Raw genomic sequence first — 22,068 nt, 5'->3', positions numbered from 1 at the left:
ATAAAAGCTATAGGTCTTGGGAGGCAGATCTCTGAGTTCAACGCTAGTCTGGTCTACGGAGGGAATTCCAGGACAGCCAGAGCTACGCAAAGAAACCCTGTCTTGAAAAGCAAACAAGAGCAACAAAAAGAAATTCAAGGTCATTCTCAGCTTCATATCTTGTTTGGAGACAGCCTAATCTCCATGAGACCATGCCACCAACACAAATACATAAACAAACCAAAGAAAACGGCAGTTGACTGTGACCCAAAGTCTCCCTTCCCAGCAGCCCTCTAACTGGGGGGTTGGGGAGCTGAGGGCTCTGCTCATTGGTACAAAACCCTTCCCCACCAAGCTGCCAAACGTCTGGGCCTCCAGCTTTCCTTGGTTAATGGCAATCAGTCATGTTACATGCAAGGCTTCACCTAGGCTTTACAACTAAGGACCCTCCTACACTGTCCCAGATTCCCGTACCAGGTACAACTACTGGCATTTCACAGTCAGTCCATTTATTTTCAGATATATTAATCTATTTTGCCTAGAAGATTAAACAAAAATGCACAGGACTCAAAATTTAGAAGAAACTGAGTGAGGACCAGCCAGTTGTGGTGGTGCACACCTTTAGTCTGGCACTCAGGAGGCAGGGGCAGCTGGATCTCTGAGTTTGAGGCCAGTCTGGTCTACAGAGAGAAGTCCAGGACATCCAGAGCTACATAGTGAGACTCTGCCTCAAAAACAACAACAAAGAAACCAAGGACGTAGGAGCCAAGAAGTTAAAGTGAGATCCAGGTTATGTCATCACTACACAGGTCCTCCCCCTAATGGTACCTCGTAATCTACCTCGTCTGTCTGAGTCCCTTTGACTGTCCTCCAAGGCCTGAAAGCTTGCAAGAGTGAAGGCCCTAAACCTTTCTATGAGGCCTTGGAGGTCACTGAAGATGGGCTTTGCCTTCATAATTGGCATTGCCTCTCTTTAAGATTAAAAATGCTGTATGAAAGGGAGGGGATGGAGATGTCAGGGTTTATGCTGAGGTCCGCTAAGGAAAAACTACTTCCTGGGATAGAATTGGGGCTGAGATGGCACAGTGGTTAAGAGCACTTGGTCCTCATGCAAGGTTGAGTTCATCCTCATGAACCATCTGTAACTCTAGTTCCAGGGGATCTGATGCCCTCTCCTGATCTTGGAGGATGTTGGTTGTGTATTCTGTACACTTACACACATAAAATAAAAATAAAGCTTACAAAACAGAACCCGGTCTTAAGTAGAGACATAACGTTCTAACTTGTCCTGTTTACAATGCTGTATACTATTGTCCCGTCCCTTAATGGTTAATCTAACTGGTCTGGTCACCTGACCAGAAGACTCTCTCAGAATAGCTGATTTACCTGAAGACAAGGAGATGAGGATTATCCCCTCAACGAGATAATACCTTACAGATTTCTACTAACCCCCGTGTTGTTCTGAATTCTAACTCAAAACCATAACTTTTCCTTTTTTCTTCTTTCCTGGATATCAGCCAAAATCCTAAGCACACTTACCCTGTTGTTCTGGATATTCTTTTGGTTTTTCTTTTTTTGTTTTTCGAGACAGGGGTTCTCTGTGTAGTCCTGGCTGTCCTGGAACTCACTCTGTAGACCAGGCTGGCCTCAAACTCAGAAATCTGCCTGCCTCTGCCTCCAAAGTGCTGGGATTAAAGGCGTGTGCCGCCACTGCTGCCCGGCCTGGACATTTTTTCTGAAGCCCATTCTCCACTTTCTACATTTTCTTTAATGGCCTCCATTGGTGACTCTTAATCAAAAGCGCTCCTTTCTTTCCTTTTCAGTTTTGTTTTTTATGTATATGATCCTGCATGCCCACAAGGATCAAAAAGGGGACCAGACCCCCACGAACTGAGTTACAGATGGTTGAGTCATCATGTAGATGTTGGTAACTGAATCCATGTCCTCTGCAAGAACATAAGCATTCTTACCAGAACCTCTCCAGCCCTTTGAAGGCAGGAAGTGACTGAAGCCTGTTTGGGCATAAGTCTTGTTCCTTCCACAGTGCTAGCCAAGACAGCAGTAGAAAGGGAGTGAAAGGTGACTCAGTTACACATCTCTAGTCCAGTCACTTGGATGATGAGGCAAGATCATGTCACCACCGGAGCTTGTAGCCAGTTTAGGCAACAATGAGACCTAACTCCTGCTCCGAGCTAAGGTCTAACTTGTGTTGGGGTTAGCCTTGTGTCTGTGTTTTCAGAAGCTGAGTTCTGTGCCCTGTCTAGACCTGATCTTGGGGCACTGTATTAACCAATGTTCTGTAAAGAATGGCCCCCAATAGTCTGATGGGTTAGTAAAAGGCTTGTGGCCTGTGACTGGACAGGAGAGGAAGGTGGGACTTGAGATGCAGAAGTCTCAGGTAGGGACCATGAGAAAAAAAGGAGGTTACCATGAGGCAGGATGGACCGTGAGCACAGGCAGGGCCAAAGGAAGTTTACACTGAAACAGAAATGAGAGCCAAGACTATTGACAAGTAATGGGGCATTTATCTGGTTAATTTCCTAGCTGGGTTAGAACAGCTCAGAATCTGCATAGCACAGTGCCAGCTGCTTGTAAATAAAATATCAGGTTGTTTTTTTTTTTTCCTTTTATTCGGGAGCTAAATGGGAAAGAGTAGGGCAGAAATTCCCCCATAAAATAACATCAGCATCCTTCTGTCTCCCAAATCCTGACATCACAGATACGCCTCTGCTACATGTTTATTTGTGCACCTACCATTGGATACCTGTGGTTAGAAGACAACTCTCAAGAGTCAGCTCTCTACCATGCACGTCTCAGGGATGGAACTCAGGTGATCGGGCCTTACAGCCAACTCACTGGTCTATGCTGTACTTTAGCCAAAACTTGGGGTGGATACTGAGACACAAAGTCCGGGTCTGAGCTGCATGGGACAAGGGAGAGCAGTTGGGCTGTGGCTGAACCCTCAGACCTGCCTGGCCCCATGTCTCTATTGAGACCCTGAGAATGTGTGCACAGCTGCTCTGAATAGCAGGATGGGGCCAAGCAGGGGAAGAGACTAAGTATGGGAGACACAGGTAGTGTGAATGCTTGCCAGGCAAGCCAGTGTTATTTCTCAAGTTAATATTCTTTCTCTAGCCTCAACAGTAAAATCTCAAAGCAGTTCTTGCATTGACAACTGAGGTTGGCAGGTCATGGGATGAGACACTTCAAAAAGCAATGGCCCTAACTCTGCCCCTGCCCCCCCTCCAGCCACCTGCAGAGACTGGAGGCCACAATCCTCTGCCTCAGTAGAGAAAAACACCTACACACAGAGATTTTATCTTTTCTAGGGGACAGGTGGTTACCTGAAGGAACACAGAGGCCAGACACAATGTCTAAGGGCTATTTTTATTCCCTAGGAACAAAATGCACGAGGAGGAAACTCCCAAAGAAAATAATAGTTGCACAGACAACAGAATGACACCAGGGTGGACTAGCTTAGGAATTTAGAGGATAGCATACCACGAATGGGGTCCTGGTGAGGGTCCTGTCTCTTAAGTACCGCCTGAAGAGGGCAAGGGTCCATGCAGAAAACCTCCCACCCCTACAGAAAGTTGTACATAACACCCAAGCCTCCCTCTCATGATCGAGGTAGGTAGTAATGAGAGGGGCTTGAGTATTATTACAGAGAACCTGAAAGGCCACAGGAGCTCACAATGGCTGGAAATAACCCAGGCTGACATGAGAGTGAGAGAATCACCAGAGGGCTAAGGACTTAATGCTGGAGCTGGTCAAGTTTGCCAAATCAGGCCCCAGGGCAGTTGTAAGAAATGTTGTTCCTATTCACCCCAAAGAACCCTGGTTACTTAATTAAAAACCACCCTTTTCTTAGTGTATTCATTTCTTTCCCCATGTGTGATGTGATTCTGTACCCTGCAAACCTGATCCTAAGACTGGCAAGGGAGGAAAACCTGTCTCGCCCTTGCATGCAATAGCTTCCACGGAGGTAAAAGAAACATTAAAGATCAAGGTCCTTTGCTGTGGGCTAAGTCATCCACCCCAGTGCTGCAGAACACATAAAATAGCCTCTGGCTGCTGCACTGCAGTGGACAGACCAGTTCCCATCACAGGTCACAGGGAGGTCTCCTGCACAACGTAGGTAGGGCTGCATGGCTGGTGGACAAGGCCATCTTCAGCAATTCTCTCTTTGTCTCTGCTGTCCTGCAGCACTCCGTTTCTCAGCTTCTCTGGAAACAGGTTAGGGACCACAGGGATATCCTGGGCAACACAAAGAGCAGAGGTGAGGGTGGGGAAGGGCAGGTGGAGCCAAGGTGAGATAGTCCACTGCAGACCTCCCACACGGGAGAGCAGGTCTCACCTGGTTATGGCTTCTCCAGCAAAGCCGCTTCTGGCAGGATAAGGGCAGGAGTGCAAGGAGCTTTGGCAACACAGGGTAAATGGTGCCAGGGTTCAGGGACCGGCCCCGCATTCCCCCTGAAGACAAAGGTGCCTGTCAGTCAGAATCCTTCAGAGCCTTTCCTTGTTTGTACCAAGGTCCCAGTCCTCCAGCCCACCCTGATGTCAGCAGGTAAGACTGGCTGCTCCTGACACTCAGTGTCCCTACAGGCAGAGTCCCACCTCCCTTAGACTGAAAAGTGCCCTCAGCCCCTCATTCTTCTGTGTGGCAAGCCCACGCCCTCACCGGTGAGCAGACTGACGATCAGGCCCACTACAATGACTGTGGTGGAATTGTGCGCACTGTACCATAAATAGGACAGGGAATAGAAATGCTGCAGTCCTGTGGGCCTGGGATGAGAGGGTAAGGTCAGTAAGCAGTGCTTTCCCAGGATGTTCTTCAGACACTTTAAGCCACCCATCCACAAAGTCTCAGAACCCAACCTAACTCTGCTTACAGCCTATAGTAACCCATCCCTTAGCGAGGTTCCCATAAAATCCCTCAAAACTGACTACTACCCAAGGAGAGACTGAGCCCCGCCTCACTTGGACAGGGTAGAAGGCATCAGGGTGGTCACAGTGGCAACAGTTAGATTGCTGGACAGGAAGAAGCTGGATCCATTAAGGGGAGGGGATGCTGCAGCAGAACTCATCCTGCTTACTATGCTCCCAATGCCGATCCAGAAGGCCATGGCGAGTCCCGTCAACAGGCCTACAATGGCACCCTGTCCAGAGACACAGTCAACTCTCCCATCACAAGCCAACCACAAACCTCTGTCCCCAGAGCTCCTGCTGTGAGTCCCAGTAGCCCAGTTCCATCCACATGCATATCTAGGGAGCCAGTTAACTCACAAGAGGGTTGGCACATGGAAAGAACATCCCGAGACAGAAGAGTCCCAGCAGCGGCCCTCCAACCATGCCAAAGATACTGAGTGCTGCCTGGAGTTGATGGAAAGGGAGAAAGAACACACAGGCTCAAAGACTCTAGCCTTCATGTCTAGTCACCAGCTGTGAGTTTCTTCCAGGGCAGGAATGGCTGTGAAGATGCCCTCTGGGCTCTAACACTGAACTCTAAGTCCCTCTGTGCTAATAGCATCCTAGAAATGACACTGGGGCTTTTGGTCACTTGAGTGTTTACTGTTAAAGACCATCTAGCTAAGAATTTATAGGGCTGGTGAGCTGGCTCAGGGGATAAAGGTAGTTGCTGTTAAGGCTGACCCTGAGTTCAACATCCAGGACCCACATGGTACAAGCAGAGAACCAGCTCCCAAAGCTGCTCTCCTCCACTTGGGCACTGGCACACAAGTATCTACACAAGAAATGAATAAATGCAAATGCAATTGTTTTAGTTTTTTGAGACTGGTGGTTTTTTTTTTTTTTTTTGGTCCTAGCTGTCCTGGAACTTGATCTGTAGACCAGGCTGGCCTTGAACTTAAGAGATCCATTTGTCTCTGCCTTCCAAGGGTTGGGATTAAAGGTATGCACCACCATGCCCAGCTTCAATGCAATAATTGTTTTTGAAAGGCAAATTTCCATCCCTTTCAACACAGCTGTCTTCATTTCTTGGTTCTTACAAATTCCCCCATTCCCTGCTAAGAATTTCTTTCTCTTCATCAGTCATTACCTGGAGGACTGATCCCAGATGAGAGGAAATATAGGCCATTCCCAGGCAAACTAGCCCATAGGCAAAGGCTGGGGAGAAACAGAAGGGAAGAAACTGATGTGAGTAAACAAGGAGAGGACTACATATCCTCCAACCAAACTACCACTTCTGAGGCCCAGAAAGACGTCTACTAGCCCAGCTCCAGGGCCCTGCCGCAGAGACCCAGAGCCTCTATGTACTGCTGCTCTCCGCTGCAAGCAACACTGGGGGGCGAAGGCTGTGTGCTGCATGAGGGAGGTGCTGAGCCCAAGAAAAACAATCTACAGAAGGCTGACGGCAGTGGTCAGTCAGGGCGCATCTCAGAATGAACAAGACTTAGCAGCAATCCTACCAAGGCTTCGAGAAAGCATGATGGCCCGGGTTTCAGTCAACTGAGGGAACCAGGGTTGGATCAGGTCTTCCATCGTGACAGTTGCCAGAGAATTGAATGCAGAGGATATGGTGCTGAAAGGGAGGGAAGAGATGAGTTGTGTTAAGTCTGAGAGCCAAAAAAGGCAGGACTCTACAGAAGGCTCAGAGACATAAAGGTAAGAAACCACCTTTCCCTAGCCCAGGCTACCTCAGAGTTTTGAAGGCAAGCCTTTTCTGATCAAAGTATAGATTTGATCAAGTAGATGACTGATATTGTCAAACGAAAGCAAGTCTTGGGAGAGGGGAGAGGCTAAACTGTGCCCTGCCATCCAAAACAGACAGGCATACTGTTCCAGCAGGGCAGCACACCACGTCTAGGGCAAGCTGCAGAAAGGAGTACCTGAGAGATCCACTGAAGAGGCATGCAACGAAGAGCCCAGGCAGTCCCGGCATGTCTTTCAGGAGGTCCATCACGAAATAGAGGACTAACTGCCAAGTAGAGCAGAGCACACTCAGAGACGCCACCCTGCTTTCTGTGTGGAGAGGCCCTAGACACGCCCTTGCCAATCCAGAGCCTGGGCGCATCAGCAAGGGGAGCCAGACATGGAGGCATCGGCCTCAAGCAGGGAGAAAACGGACTCTGAAGAGCAAAGTACACATCCCATGCAGCACTGCCTCTGACGAGCAGTGTGGCCTCAGCATGCTGCCTACCTCACCGAGCCTGTCTCCTGTAAAGTGAGGCTGTTGGGAAGCTTAGATGAGAACAGACATGCAACAACAGAGCATGTGGTACACAGTGGGGGGCTGGTATCACCTGGTCTACACCCATCCAATGGGGTGAGCACTGATTAGACCCGTTGAGGACTGGAATCTGACATGCTAGACAGCCGGGACCTCAGGATAGCAAAGAATTAGTCATCTATATTTTTCAATTCAGCCACATAGATACACTCTGCTTAGTGACCCAGATGGGCTTCTCAAGAGCACAGGAAGGAGCAAGAGAGGCTTTCTCACCTGGTCAGGGGCTGCTTGCTCTTGCTGGGGGCTCATACTATATTCCTTGTAATAGGCAAACATGACCAGACCAATGAGGCAGCTCATGCAGAGGGCCACTTGCTGGCAAGGGAACACTGCATAGCAGGAGCTGCAAAAGACAGAGATAACTTAACACTCTTACACATGCCCTCCTGAACCTCCAGGAAGTTCCTGAACCCTGTCCCACCCCACTGCCTTTAGGGTTCTCTTCCCAAGCCCTCACTCCAGTCCTCCCACCCCTGCACTCACAGCACAGCAGCCTTCTCTGAGCGGGAACTGAGGTAGCGCTGCACCTGAGCCTGATTCACTCCATACAAGGAGAGCATCATGAAGACACCCCCAAAGGCCAAAGTCCAGAAAGTATGACGCACAAAGGGGTCAGGATTCAGCCTGCAACAAATATTATCTGGTCACTGCCACAGCCACGACGCCTATCTTTCTGGTAAGAGAGGTCAATGAAGGATAGAACAGAGAATGACACAAGGCAAGGAGGCAGGAGACTCGAGAGGTGGCTCAGGAAGTTGGAGAGAAGATTCTATTTCTCCAACCCTAGCCTCATCTCAGGTATGCATCCAGGCAATTCTATGCTTTCTGTAAACACCAGCCAGGCACCCATCATCATTACCTTTCTCTCTGTTTGGTACTACCAGCCACCTCTCTGCTTACTAAAAAAGGCCTGAGACCAGGCTCTGCAGACCCTAGGTGCTACAGATACCAGACAGGGGAAGCACATACTTACTCAATCCCAGAGATGAGGCCATGCTGGGAAGTCACATTCCATACACGCCCCAAGCCACCCACTCTAGCCGCTCCTACAATGATAACCACCAGCTGCCCGAGGAACATGACCAGCGTTTGGAACACATCTGTCCAGATGACAGCCTTCAGCCCACCCTGCAGGGGAAAAAGCAGCACATCTGTCACAAATGTCAACCCAACCACAAGGGTGGACATCACAGTCCCCAGAAAGCCCCAAACCATCCCTGAGACAGTGGAGCAACCCCATTATCTACCATGTTTACAGCGCACACTCCACCCTGCCCTCCAGGAACTCCATCCCACCTCCCGTCTGTCTAGGCTGTCCCTTCTCTTCCCTCTCCCATCTTCCTGCCATTACCCCAGGAACTATTGAAATTACCAGTGCAGTGTAGATGTTGCAGACAATTCCTAGGGCCAGTACTGACAACCACAGATCAAATCCAGTCACTGCAAACAGAAAGCCACACTCTTATCTCTGCAAACTCTTCCAGGGAAGCCCTGGGAGGGGAAGCTACTAGAGATGAGCTGGCCGGCTGTGTTGCTGCACATCTTCAACCCCAGCATTCGGGAGGCAGAGACATGGATCTCCAGGAGTCTAACCTGGTCTGTATAGCAGAGTGCCAGGACAGCTAGGGCTACACAGAGACCTTGTCTCAAAAAACAAATAAACACCCACTTATAAAAGAAGCAATTAGTTATTAAAGATGAAATAAATCATTCTTTGTGGTAAAGAAAGCATTCTCAGAGCTCCAGTGAAGTGCTGACAACTGGTTCAGGTGTGGCATGGCAATGTCTGATCAGCTTGACTGAGGTGAACCACGTCTACGTCTCCCTCTGCTAAAGACTGGAGCCTAGAGCCCAGTCAGTGGGTCAACTCTCAAGGTTAGACTGTCTGCTGCCATCTACCCTCCCTGCCTGCCCTTCCTAAAGGCATTTTCTCAGTTTGCCAAGACCGGAAGTTGGGGACCAGGACTCCTCACCTGCATTGAGGGCCAAGGACGGGGCATAGAGAGCAACTCCCATGTAGATCACCTGTGGGAGGTGGGACAGGCTGTGTGAGGTAGGAGAGATGTAGGTGGACAGGACCCCAAGGCGTTCTTCACCTGGGCTCACTTTCCTTACCTCGCCCAACACCCAGCCTGCCACACTGTCACACCTAGTGGACAGGATGCCATCAGGGACTTGCCCATCCCATCGGTTTGAGAGCAGGGAGGGCTCCACTGGCTCCTGAAGGCCCGAGTTCAGCTCCCCCTCTGCCCCGGCTCAGTCTCCATAGCATTCCACTTACCATCTGAAAGATGAAGGTCACAGTCCCACAGATCCGAACTGCTTTATTGAAGCGGAGCTCCAGGTACTAGGAAGAAGTACAAAGACTTTATGCATCTTTTAAGGTACGGTATTTCTGGATCCCGGCCCTCACAATACATAACCTCTTTCCTCAAGAGGCCTACTGACACAAGGGAACAGATATATAAAACATACACTCTGGACCCCCTAGGCATGGTACGCTCCTGCCCCTCCCCCAACTTAACTCCTCCTGGGAAGAACTCAGAAACTCAGTTATTCTTTAGGTGAATAACTAAAGGTCCAGGGTCACAGCCTTCCCTTGTGTACTGTATCCCCTTCTCCATCCCTGTGCTGGGAAGTCACCCTTTTCTGCTTACCTCATAGGCGCTGGTAAGATGCAGGCGGTAGAAGACAGGGATGAAGACATGAGCAGGGATCAGTAGCCCCAGGAAGTAGGAGCACCCCAGGAACCAATACTGGGTTCCAAATCTGTAGATCTCAGCTGGTGCCCCCAGGATTGCCACCGCTGACTGGAAGGTGGCCAGCAAGGACAGTGCCACAGGAAGGCAGCCCATTTTGCGGTCTGCCATCAGCAGTTCACCAACGGTATGGCGGCCCCAGCCACGGCAAGCATGATAGAGCCCAATGACAAGGGAGAGAACCAGCAACAGGCCAAATACCACATAGTCCACAACAGAAAAGGTGGAAATAGCCCTGTTGGTGTCTGAGGTTGTATGGAAGGGAACTGCAGTGCTCGCCACACTCATCCTCACGGTGCCTGTGGTTTGCAGGGACCTGGTACTCCTGGGCTCTGAGCTGTCACTTAGCTGGTTCCTGGCTCAGTCTCACAGCGTTCCTCTTCCGCCCAGTGACATGGTCCAGGGTTACAGGGGAGCTGTAAGAATTTATCGCTCAGTCAAACCTACCCCGCCTCGTGGCTGCCCACTCACAGGCTTTGGACACGTCATGGCCAGAGACTCCGAGCAGCCAGCCACCACAGTGGGGAATGCCTAGAAGGTGTGAGGTGGGTTTGTTACATGTCAGGGAGGGAGCAGCAGGGCTGAAGCAGACAGCAAAGAGCAACTTGGCCAGGACTTTTGGGTGTGCAGCCATGACATTTGAGACCTTTTTTGGGTCTCCACCCAAGCAGTAAAATAAAAACCAACTCTAGCCTAATTTTCTTCATACAACCCCCTGCTTCCATTTGCAGGCACAGACCCAGTCACTACAATGTATTGAGCCAACAGAGCCCAGCCTGGCGCCACAGCCCAGCAGGGAAGAAATGGAGACTAAGGATAGCAGGTTTCCCCTATCATCCTTGGCCTTAGTTGCACCTCCCTGAGGTGTCGTCCTGTCAGCACTGACCAGTGAGCTCACCTCCCTAACCATCTCAAGCCCCATTCGGAACATCAACAGTCCAATCATTCTGTGCCCTTCTCTGTCTTTTGGGATTAAAGGCATGCACCACCACTGCCCAGTTGTACCCCTTTCTTAATATCCCCAATATCACCAGAGAAACACTACCACTCTATCTCAGCTCCTGCTAGACACAGCAGTTAAGAGCTGATCTGGTCAGAGTGGTAGGAGTCAAAAGACAGTCAGGGGCTGGAGAGAAGTTCAGTGCTTATGAGTGCTTACTCTTATAGAGGACCCAGGTTCTAGTCCCGCCAACCACATGGCAGCTCACAATCATCTGTAACTCCACATCTAGGGGATCTGATGCCCTCTTATGGCCTCTGTGGCATCAGCCACACATGTGGTGCACAGATTTACATGCAGACAAAACACCCATATACATAAATAACTTTTAAAATAGCAATAGATAAGGTGACGGGAGCTGTAAAGCAGCCAAAAGAGTCAAAGTTAGGATTCCATGGCCTCTGGAAAAAAGTCAGTGAGAGAAAGGGGTGCAGTGAACAGCAGCAGAGCGTGAGCAGGCCCATCCTGCTGGGAGCAGACACAGACCTGGAGCAGCAAGCCCTGTTCTGAGGCAGAGCTGCCTGGAGCAGGACAGAGGCAGAGGCACTGATTCTGTGAGTAGCTGAGGAGAGATCAAGGAGTGGAGTCAGAGGAAAGCACAGATGCTGTTTGTTCTGGGCTCATCACAGAACCAAGCGCTGTGCCCCAAACGGCCCTGATCACCCTGTGTCCCCCAATTCAACTCCACAAATTCCAGAATGGAGACCACAGAGCTCACACTTGACAGCATTCCTAGCTGGATTAGGCTCTCAGCCTAAACCGTTCTTGGCACCCTGTGTGCTAGACAGAGTTAGAAAGAGTTGCCTAGAGAAAGACTGAAAGTTACTCTTCTAACTCTACAAACACAGAAAAACCACAACTCTATGAATATGGCACAATCCTTAAATCACGTATAGCCTTCTCATTTCACACAGAAGCATAATAGGCCCAGCTCATTCAAGTTATCTCCTCTCTCTCTCTGTCTCTCTCTCTTTCTGTGTGTGTGTGTGTGTGTGTGTGTGTGTGTGTGTGTGTGTGTACATTCATGAGCATGTGGAAGCTACAGGATGCCATCAGGTACCTTCCTTAGTCATTTTTCCAGACAGTACTTGCCAAGCTAGCTTACAGAGATCTATGGGCAACTGCCATGCCTTAGTCGTCATACTTAGGTGTCAAGTCCTTGACCTAATAAACTATCTCCTCGGTTTCTCAAGGAGCCCTTCTAAAAGCAAGACTGTCAGAGGTAGCATGAGAACCCAGGCCTAGGGACTCCTCATCCATTCTACACTCCTAAGTATATGGTCTCAAGAAGCAATCCCCTAGAAATACTCATCAGCATGAAGGAGACACGAGAGACTGCTGTGTATTTACACAGCCTAGCATGATGACAGTTCTTCTCTGAATACCTGCCATGTGAGCCAGCAGTAAGTAAAGTGCCGAATTGTCACTTGTTCATAAATTTTCCCCTTCAGAGATTATCAGCCACACCCTAGATCCTACCTAGTACCTCTGGTAGGCACTAAATTCCTAGCTTATAGCAACCTAAGGTAGGATGGCACAAAAGACTTCCTAAACAGACTATAGCTCTATATCTTATTATGGGCCACTACATTTTGAGAGCCCATCCTTCCAAACCCAAAAACTCACTCCTCTAAGTTCTTTTTTTTTTTTTTTTTTTTTTTTTGGTTTTTCGAGACAGGGTTTCTCTGTATAGTCCTGGCTGTCCTGGAACTACTCTGTAGACCAGGCTGGCCTTGAACTCAGAAATCCGCCTGCCTCTGCCTCCCAAGGGCTGGGATTAAAGGCCTGTGCCACCGCTGCCCAGCCCTTCTAAGTTCTATAAGCATATGCAACTTCCTTTGTTTTGTGTGTTGGTTGCTGCAGAATCTTCTACCCCAACCTCCTGTGTAAGAGTGCAGGGTATTTCACCTGAAATCTGTCTCAGAGCCTCTCTACAGAACCTATACAGAGTCTGTTTTGGTTTTTTTGAGGCAGGATCTCACCATGTAGCCTTGGCTGGCCCAGAACTCACAATGTAGACCATGCTAGCCTTAAACTCTAGGCTTACACTACCACACATAGGAAGAATATCTATTATAGGGGCTGAAGAGATGGCTCAGAGGTTCAAAGAGTTCTGGCTGCTCTGTGGAGGACTCAAGTTTGGTTCCAAACATCTATAGTCTGGTTGAAACCACCTGTAACTCCAGCCGTCATTACTGCTCTCCTCACACAAGCACATACAGGCACAGACACACAACAATAAAAAGAATTCTCACAGGTAATTCACCAGTGGTCCAACCTCACTATTCCCAAGACTAAGAAGGGAACAGAGTGCTAACTGTTGTCAGTCATGCTTGGAACAGTGGAGATTTCAACTAGTCTAGTGACAGATTAATCCAGCCTGCCCACCAGGAGACTTGGGCATCTTCTGAACTGTATTCAAACACACTTGGGCATATACTGCCTATGGCACGGTGTGGTTCCCACATACTGACTTGAACTATAAGCCTCACAGGACAAAGAAAAGGTCTGAACTTGGGCCACATGTTCTACTGTCTCTACACCAAGGATTCTAAGGGGCACTCTGGTTGACTGAACCAAGGATTCAGTCAAAGATGCCCCAGGCCTTTGTATACTGCAACACCTTGAGTTTTCTTTCTCTTTTTGGCAAGCTGTCACTGCTATGAGAATGAGGATACAAGGGCGGTGGCACACACCTTTAATCCTAGCACTTGGAAGAAAAAGCAGGGAGTCTCTGAGTTCAAGGCCAGTCTGGTCTACCAAGTGAATATCAGGACAGCCAGGACTACCTGGTGAAACTTTCTTGAGTAAAAGAAAACAATAAAGAAAAAAGAAAAACTTTCTATAGACTAATCCGAGCAGACAGGGGCAGAGACAGGTGGATCTCTATGAGTTCCAGACCAACTAGAGATACATGGTGAGACCCTGTCTCAAAATAAAAGCACCAAGGGTTCAGTCAAAGTACTGATTGGATTCCTCTGCTTCTGGAGTTTCCTGATTAATTATCTGCATGAGGCACCAAGAAGCCTCAAGGGTAGAGGAAGAAGAGGTAAGCAGACAGGAAAACACCAATCCAGTAACACAACCTTCATTTCATACGATCAAATTCTAGGAAAAGAACAGTGGCTTTCTAAAAACTCCACTGATTCACAGCAACGGACATGTCTTTTAAAAAGGTCTCACACTGCACTGGATTTATCTGCAATGAAAGGTATTGAAGTTTGTGGGTTTCTCTCTCTCTCTCTCTCTCTTTTTTGGTTTTTCAAGACAGGGTTTCTCTGTGTAGCCTTGGCTGTCCTGGAACTCACTTTGTAGACCAGGCTGGCCTCGAACTCAGAAATCCACCTGCCTCTGCCTCCCAAGTGCTGGGATTAAAGGCGTGCACCACCAACGCCCAGCTGGGTTTGTTTCTTGTAGTACTGGAGACAAGACTGAACTTGGAAAGCACAGAGCTAAATCCTCACCCTCTTCCCCCATAAGGGAACACCTGCAGGGCCAACTGCCACCAATGTCTAGGGCTTAAAATTCCTCAAGATCTGAATGGCCTTTCACTAGAACAAGATATCCCAGCAGCTAAATGTATTAATAAATGTAAATTCAGGATTTCCAGGTAGATACCTGGAGCATAGGCAGATTAACTGAAATGAGCTCCAATTGTCTTCAGTTACCTTTTGAGGAGTCCTCACCAAGAGCTGTCCCTTTAGGTGCGATGGGTCTGTCCCAGCGTCCTTCCAGTCAGAACTGCTGCCACTCTGCGGAAGCGCTATCTTGCCTTGAGTCGGTGGTTCGGCCAGGGCTACCAAAGTTCCTTCGTTCTTTCCGAAACCAGCATTGGGTTTTTTCCCTCTGGCAAGGCAAAGAACATGAGTTAAGGAAGCATCTTTCCAGCATCGCGTCCTTGCCCGGGCTGCGGAACACTACGCAACATTAAGGTGAAGGGTGTCCAGGCTCGTGCCCTCTTGCCAGCATTTGCCCTTCGCCCTCCGATCTTCACTCATACACCATCCTTACCCTCTCTCGGCTCAGTTTTCCCCTTCTCTCCACACGTGACGAACCCACGACTTTGCGATAGTACTTAAGACCTTCACCAAAGCCCACACTGAGAGGCTCACCCCATCCCGCCCCTCCCAGTCCCGCCTCTCCCGGCCCGAGGCGACTGAACCCAGCCCCTCGGGCCCTGCCCAATCCCCGCCTCGCCCGGCCCACCCTACACCCGCCCGGCCCACCTTCGGGACCTCCGCACGTGGGTAGCTGGCCCGCCGGCCAGCCCGGCCCGGCTCGCAGCGCCCGGCTCGGTGACAGCAGGACCCCGCCCCCCGCCCGCCCGGGTCGCCGCGCCGCCATGTTTACTAAGGGCAGATAGAGCTGCCCGGGCGTCCGCGGCGGACTGAGGGATCTTGCAGTAGCTCAAGGCAACTAAGCGCTAACTGGACGGGCCTAAAGATAGAATGGCGAGATGGTGGGTCTGTCCACCACGAGCAAGCGCAGAGGAACGCGGACTTGAGTCCAGAATTCCGCCAGCAGATTGAGCACTCGGGCAAATCGTGCGGCGCTCTACGGCGCGTGCAGGGGCGGACTAGGCCACGCCCCAGAGTGACAGGATTTGGAAGCTAAGCCGCGTCTCGAGGCGGAGGCGTGACGCGCTGGGGGCGGAGCCTTGCGCTCAGCTCTCGCGAGCTGTCAAGGTGGAAAGCAGTGGAAAATGGCGTCTCGGGAGCCGGGCAGTTCTGTGAGCCCGCTACCTTGGGCGGCTGGCCTGCTCCTGGTTCTGTGCATGGAAAGGGCCCTGGCTCTACCTGAGGTACAGAAGAAGGCTGAAGAAGGTTGCTGGTCGTCAGCCTGGAGTCGATCTCGCCCGCTGGTGTCCGTCCCTCTGGCCAGGCCGAAGCTGATTTTGTCCCTGAAGCTTCCCCTAGCCCTGTGCCTGCGGGAATCGTGCTCCTGAGTACTCATGTAGTGCTGGCCACTAGCACCTTCGCCCTGCCCACATTCAGAGACCTTTGAAATTTGATCTCCTTGCTTTTTGAATAACTTTAGATTGTTCTTCCCACTCCAGAGTCCCATGGTTCTTCTGCCAGCTACCATTGCACGAATGCTGTGCGTAGTGCAACGGCACGACTATATATTGTGATGCTTGAGTACGCTGTGTACCTGCAGCCCTTTAACACTTGCCAAACCATGCCTGTCAGGTGGAGAAGTCTCTGGAGAGGACATAATGTAGTCCAGTAATGATTCTCAAACATGAGGATCTTCTCTCGGCACTTGTACAGTGCGCTGATTTGGTGCGGGGTACAAGGGAAAGAAATGGGCTCTGTTTATAAATGGCACCTTTCCGCTTTGCATTATGGGATTTCTAGAAAGGCTGACACTCTTGATCCTTGTTTGTTCTTTTTTTTTTTTCTGGAGTCTTAATCAGGTTTCTTTCTCTTCTACAGATATGCACCCGGTGTCCGGGAGGTGTGCACAATTTGTCCAGAGTAGCTGCTTACTGTGAGGCTACATCGAAGCTAATACAGGCCCGATGCTGCCTGAATCAGAAGGGCACCATCTTGGGGTGAGGGAGGAGAAGACATCCTTGGATATTCAAAAAGAGTTCCCAGACTGGAGTCTACAGGCTTGCCTAGCAGGCTTTGGCGATAAATAATAGTACCTAACTGGAGACATTTAATGCTTGATTCTAAAACGTTTAGGTGTGATGTAGTATTTTTTTTATAGGTAAATGATCTCTTGGTTTTTTTTTCCCTGGGTGACAGATCATAGTTTTTGCCATTTTATAGGCTTTTGTGGCATCATTTAAAAATAGTGTTTGTTTGTTTGTTTTTCGAGACAGGGTTTCTCTGTGTAGTCCTGGCTGTCCTGGAACTCACTCTGTAGACCAGGCTGGCCTTGAACTCAGAAATCCGCCTGTCTCTGCCTCCCAAGTGCTGGGATTAAAGGCGTGTGGCACTACTGCCCGGCTAAAAATAGTTTTATTATTAAGTCTTTGTATTATTATTTTTACCAAAATACATTTAATTTTTCTTCATTTTTTGTTTTAATTGTGTGTGTGTGTGTCTGTCTATTTGTCTGGGTACATGCACTTGAGTGCAGGTGCTAGAAAAATCCAGAGGCCTTGGATCCCCCTGGAGCTGGAATGACAGGCGGTTGTGAGAGGCCCAGTGTGGGTGCTGGGGACTAGACTCAGGTCTTCTGCAGGAGCAATACCCGCTCTTAATTGCTAAGCCATCTTTCCAGCCCTTAATTTTTTTTTGTTTTTGTTTTTTCGAGACAGGGTTTCTCTGTGTAGCCCTGGCTGTCCTGGAACTCACTCTGTAGATCAGGCTGGCCTGGAACTCAGAAATCCGCCTGCCTCTGCCTCCCAAGTGCTGGGATTAAAGGCGTGCGCCAACACCGCCCGGCCAGCCCTTAATTTTTTTTTTTTCTGTCTTCTTATTGTTGTTCTGGGTACTAAGGAATGAACCTGGGACCTTGTGCAAGCTACCTTTTTTTGGATTCACTTTTCCTTTTGTTTTTTTTTTTTTTTTGAGACAGAGTCTTTCTATATAGACCTGGCTATCCTGATACTATGTAGCACAGGTTGGCCTAAACTCATATCATTCATGTTACAACCTCCCAAGTACTGGGTTTGCAGGAGTGAGCCATCACATCTGGCTCTTTTCAGTATTTTGACACATGATCTCATTAAATTGTCCACACTAACCATGAACTTGTGGTCCTCCTGCCTCAGCTTCCTGAGTACCTGGGATTACAGGCTTGCAACTAGGCCATATACTAACATATATTTTATAATGCTATGATTTTTGTAGTTTGTAGACACTCAGTTAATGAAAAAAAATGTGTTGAAGTCCTTTTTGTTTGTGTGTTTTTCATTTATTTATTATGTATACAGTGTTTTGCCTACATGTATGCCTGCAGGCCAGAAGAGGGCACCAGATCTCATTAGAGATGGCTGTGAACCACCATGTGGTCGCTGGGAATTGAACTCAGGACCTTTGGAAGAGCAACCAATCAATGCTCTTAACCTTTAAGCCATCTTTCCAGCCCCGTTGGTTGGTTTTTCTTTTTCTTTTTTCTTTTTTAAGGTTTTTTTATTTAGATCTCATTGCAGATGGTTGTGAGCCAGTATGTGGTTGCTGGGATTTGAACTCATGACCTCTGGAAGAGCAGTCGGTGCTCTTAACCACTGAACCATCTCTCCAGCCCATTGGTTGGTTTTTCAAGATAGGATTTTTCTGTGTACCCCTGGCTATCCTGGAACTCCTGTAAACTAGGCTGGCTTCAAACTCAGAGATCTGCCTGCCTCTGCCTCCCAAGTGCTGGGATTAAAGGTATGTGCCACCACCCAGCTTTAAGCCCTTAATGTATAGACATTTACAATTAACTGTGGTAGAAAATCTACTTGGGAAAAACTAAGTGATCTGCTTTTTGGGTTTTTGTTTTGTTTTGTTTTTCGAGACAGGGTTTCTCTGTGTAGCCCTGGCTGTCCTGGAACTCACTCTGTAGACCAGGCTGGCCTCGAACTCAGAAATCCACCTGCCTCTGCCTCTCTGCACCACCAACGCCCCCGTGATTTGCTTTTTTTTTTTTTCTTTCATTTAAAGCCTCTGTGGCTGGGCCTGGTATGCATTTGTAATTTCAGTACTTGGGTAGTATCAAGAGTTCAAGTTAACCCTCAGCTACTTAGTGAATTTGAGGCTAGCTTGGGTTACATTGAAACTTGTCTCAAAAAGAAATTATCTCTGTGGGGATGCTGATCATTGTCTCTAATCCCAGCATTTGAGAAGCTGAGGCAGGAGGATTGTTACTAGGTTGAGACTAACACAGATTGTCTCAAAGTCGGCCTGGTGTGGTGGCACACATCTTTAATTCTAGCTCTCAGGGCCAGAAGGAGGCAGATCTCTGAGTTTGAGCCTAAACTTGTCAACAAAGTGAGTTCCAAGACACAGGGGCTATACAAAGAAATCCTGTCTCAAAAAAAACAAAACAAAATCTCTGTCTGTGGCTTGGTGATAGAGGACTTGCCTCAAATGCACAAGGCCCTGGGTTCAATCTCCAGCAGCAACAATAACTTCTGAGTGTAAGGATTTCAGTATGAGACCTAGTGATCCTGGAGGAAAAAAAAACACACACAAGATTTCTTCCAATATTTGTACAATGCATAGCTATACTGATTAGAACTGTGTGACCCAGGGCTGGAGAGATGGCTTAGCAGTTAAGAGTACTGACTCCTCTTCCAGAAGTCCTAAGTTCAATTCCCAACAACCATATGGGGGCTCACAAGCATCTGTGATGGGCTCTGTTGCTCTATTCTGGTGTTTCTGAAGATAGCCACAGTGTACACATGTAAAGAGCTACAGTGTACTCACATAAAATAAATAAGTATTAAAAACAAAAAACTGTGTGACCCAATAGAAGTTCCTGTTGCTGATTGAAATGCTACATATCTGTACTGGTCAGCACAGGATCCATGCATTCGAAGTATTGCTTTTGAGAATGAACTTGTATTTTAGGTAAATTAAGATGTGTACACGTAGCAGGACTAACTAAATTGGCTAATACATGATTACAAGGTCTACTAGCATAGCCTTAATCTTACAGTTCTGAACATAAAGATATTCCATCAATATTAGCTTAAGTAGGGGATGAAAAAGAGACGTAGTTAACACTTTCTTTGTCTCTTCAGGTTAGATCTTCAGAACTGTTCCCTGAAGGATCCTGGTCCAAACTTTTTACAAGCTTATACTGCTATTATCATGTAAGTGGTTTGGTTACGTATTTTCCTAGCCAAAAGATAAATATGGTGATGGGAAATAACTCTCAAGAAGGTAGATTAATATTAGCATCTAACCTTGCACAACTGAGGATAAGGAATGGATTTCTTTTATAATTTTATTTATTTATTTATTTAAAGATTTATTTATTTTACTTATGAGTACAATGTAGCTGTCTTCAGACACACCAGAAGAGGGCATCGAATCTCATTACGGATGGTTGTGAGCCATCATGTGGTTGCTGGGATTTGAACTCAGGACCTCTGGAAGAGCAGTCAGTGCTCTTAACCACTGAGCCATCTCTCCAGCCCAGGAACGGATTAATAGCCCAGGATGGCATGTATAAACACTAACGGCATGCTTCTCCAAACAGAGTGCTAACAGTGTGTACTTTGCAGAGACCTTCAAGCAAATCCTCTCAGGGATGATTTGGCTAACACCTTCCGTGGATTTACTCAGCTGCAGACTCTGTGAGTAATAGAATTAGGGAGAGAGTACCGATGTGCTGAGTGCTCATCCGTATGAGAGTCGCTACTGTTGTGTGTGCGCGCGCGCATGCGCGTGCGAGTATTCGTGGCGCGCGCATGCAGGTGAGAACATAGGTGCCTGAGTAAGTTCGTATGGGCACGTGTGTTAGGGAGTGAACCCATGGCTTTGTGTGTTGTTGAATGTTTGTTCTACTACCAAGCTACACCCCAACCTCTTCGGCTGTGCATTTATGATCATGTACGTTGTCTTCAGGATACTACCACAAGATGTCCGCTGTCCTGGAGGTATTAGTGCCTGGGACAATGTTTCCTCTTTCACGGACAAGCAGATTTGCCAAGGGCAAAAGGACCTTTGCAATAGCACTGGAAGCCCAGGTATGCTTTAGCATGGCCCCCTCACTGGGGAGTGCTTTCCTTCTTTCTAAAGGACAGTTATTCTCTACTTTAGGAAAGTTAACATGCTAAAGTGCCTTTTTGTCCTGTGTTCTCTATTCCCCTGAAAAGGTTTTAATTATTGTTGTTGTTGTATTCTGATTATATATTCTTCTAAAATTGTTGTTGTTGTTGTTTTGATACAGACTTTCTCTGTATAACAGCTCTGGCTGTCCTGGAACTCACTGTGCAGTCTGGGCTGGCCTTAAATTCACAAAGAAGTGCAGGCCTATAATCCCAGCACTTTGCCTCCCTACGTTGCTGATCAGCTTTTCTTCTATTGTTTCTTTTTCTGTTTATTTTCTGAGACAGAGTTTCTCTATGTATTCCTAGCTGATCTGGAACTTACTGTGTACAACAGAACTCACAGAGATCTGCCTGCCCCTGCTTCCCAAATGCTGGGATTTAGATGTTTACCACCATGCCTGGCTTTTCCCTCTACTTTTGACTTACAAATAATTAAGAATCTAAGCAGATTTGAAAAAATACCTAATGAGATCCAATGATCTCTTCCCATACACGTACCCATCAGGCCCAACCCTGTTTAGCTTCTGAGATCAGAGGAGCTTGACTCTTCAGAGTAAATGGCCTTAGACTCCAGTGACTGTTTTTCTCTGGTTCCCAGAAATGTGTCCTGAGAATGGATCTTGTGCATCTGATGGTCCTGGTCTTTTGCAGTGCATTTGTGCTGATGGTTTCCACGGATACAAGTGTATGAGGCAGGTGAGGAACTGGACCTTATAAAAATAAAGGAATGCATTAGGCAAGAACGTCTCAGAAAGAGATACCAGTCGAGAAAGTGATACTGGAGGGGATAGGAAACAAGGGAAGTGCCCAAATGAGGGCATGAGTGACTGAGAAAGAACAGATGTTAGAAAGAGGCCCTGGGTGTCTACACCGCTGTGACTTGTTTGTTTGCTAATCACAGGGCTCATTTTCACTGGTAATGTTCTTTGGGATTCTGGGGTCCACCACGCTAGCCATCTCCATTCTACTTTGGGGAACCCAGCGCCGGAAGGCCAAGGCTTCATGAACCACACAAGACTTCCAGCTCACCTGACTGAGCACCCTGATCGATCGAGTCCCAGCCAGGAAGATTTACTTCGTTGACAAACATGACTGGCTAGTGAGCAGATCTGCTTAAGGCTGAAGCGGCCATTGATAATGAAAGAAGGTGTCAAATTGCACCACCTCGGGGGTCTTGTGGACACTTGGTTCAGGAGTGGACTGGTACTAACTTGTATTATTGACTACAATAAACACCTCCTCTCCCACTGTTTTAGGCAATACTGCCCTACCTGTGCGCGTTTCCAGCTTGACAGGCTGGTGTGGGAGGGTCGGGTTTCTCAGGTCTCCAGGGTTGCGGCTGTGGAACCACCCCATGGTCCCG

At 48.2% G+C, this 22,068-nt stretch overlaps 2 protein-coding genes across 4 annotated transcripts; one reads left to right on the top strand and one right to left on the bottom strand.

The window, feature by feature from the left end:
* Window positions 1–3,347: 3,347 nt before the first annotated feature.
* Slc5a6 (solute carrier family 5 member 6) lies at window positions 3,348–15,970 on the bottom strand. Of its 3 annotated transcripts, none has more exons than XM_028782825.1 (17): window positions 15,784–15,970; window positions 14,656–14,833; window positions 9,886–10,403; window positions 9,510–9,575; window positions 9,202–9,253; window positions 8,601–8,668; window positions 8,202–8,356; window positions 7,712–7,852; window positions 7,442–7,571; window positions 6,828–6,916; window positions 6,408–6,520; window positions 6,038–6,105; window positions 5,266–5,352; window positions 4,960–5,138; window positions 4,661–4,764; window positions 4,337–4,452; window positions 3,348–4,236 (listed from the first exon to the last, which is right to left on the bottom strand). In XM_028782825.1, the coding sequence occupies exons 3-17, from the start codon at window positions 10,273–10,275 to the stop codon at window positions 4,090–4,092; spliced, it is 1,905 nt and encodes a 634-aa protein (XP_028638658.1). In that variant the 5' UTR covers window positions 10,276–10,403; window positions 14,656–14,833; window positions 15,784–15,970; the 3' UTR covers window positions 3,348–4,089. The 3 variants fall into 3 exon arrangements, with proteins under 3 accessions (XP_028638658.1, XP_028638657.1, XP_028638659.1); XM_028782824.1 differs by lacking the exon at window positions 15,784–15,970 and adding an exon at window positions 15,214–15,271; XM_028782826.1 differs by lacking the exon at window positions 15,784–15,970 and adding an exon at window positions 15,214–15,271 and having other exon boundaries at window positions 14,674–14,833.
* Atraid (all-trans retinoic acid induced differentiation factor) lies at window positions 15,666–21,965 on the top strand. Its single transcript, XM_028782827.1, has 7 exons — window positions 15,666–15,788; window positions 16,423–16,541; window positions 19,671–19,742; window positions 20,157–20,228; window positions 20,500–20,621; window positions 21,304–21,401; window positions 21,607–21,965. Exons 1-7 carry the CDS (start codon window positions 15,690–15,692, stop codon window positions 21,709–21,711), a joined length of 687 nt encoding a protein of 228 aa, XP_028638660.1. The 5' UTR covers window positions 15,666–15,689; the 3' UTR covers window positions 21,712–21,965.
* The last annotated feature ends 103 nt before the right edge of the window (window positions 21,966–22,068 follow it).

Source organism: Grammomys surdaster, unplaced genomic scaffold (assembly GCF_004785775.1).
Source record: "Grammomys surdaster isolate TR1022 unplaced genomic scaffold, NIH_TR_1.0 885, whole genome shotgun sequence".
NCBI classification, from domain to species: domain Eukaryota; kingdom Metazoa; phylum Chordata; class Mammalia; order Rodentia; family Muridae; genus Grammomys; species Grammomys surdaster.
The sequence above is the reverse complement of the archived record's forward strand: the minus strand, read 5'-3'. Positions and strand labels throughout refer to the sequence as shown.

Coding starts and splice junctions, on each gene's coding strand:
- Slc5a6 (XM_028782825.1), bottom strand. CDS start 10,275: ATGAGTGTGGCGAGCACTGCAGTTCCCTTCCATACAACCTCAGACACC. Junction 7,572..7,711: donor TCAGAGAAGGCTGCTGTGCT/GTGAGTGCAGGG, acceptor TGTCTTTTGCAG/CTCCTGCTATGCAGTGTTCC. Junction 5,139..5,265: donor TTCCATGTGCCAACCCTCTT/GTGAGTTAACTG, acceptor GTCTCTGGACAG/GGTGCCATTGTAGGCCTGTT.
- Atraid (XM_028782827.1), top strand. CDS start 15,690: ATGGCGTCTCGGGAGCCGGGCAGTTCTGTGAGCCCGCTACCTTGGGCG. Junction 15,789..16,422: donor GGGCCCTGGCTCTACCTGAG/GTACAGAAGAAG, acceptor TCTCTTCTACAG/ATATGCACCCGGTGTCCGGG. Junction 19,743..20,156: donor GCTTATACTGCTATTATCAT/GTAAGTGGTTTG, acceptor TGTACTTTGCAG/AGACCTTCAAGCAAATCCTC.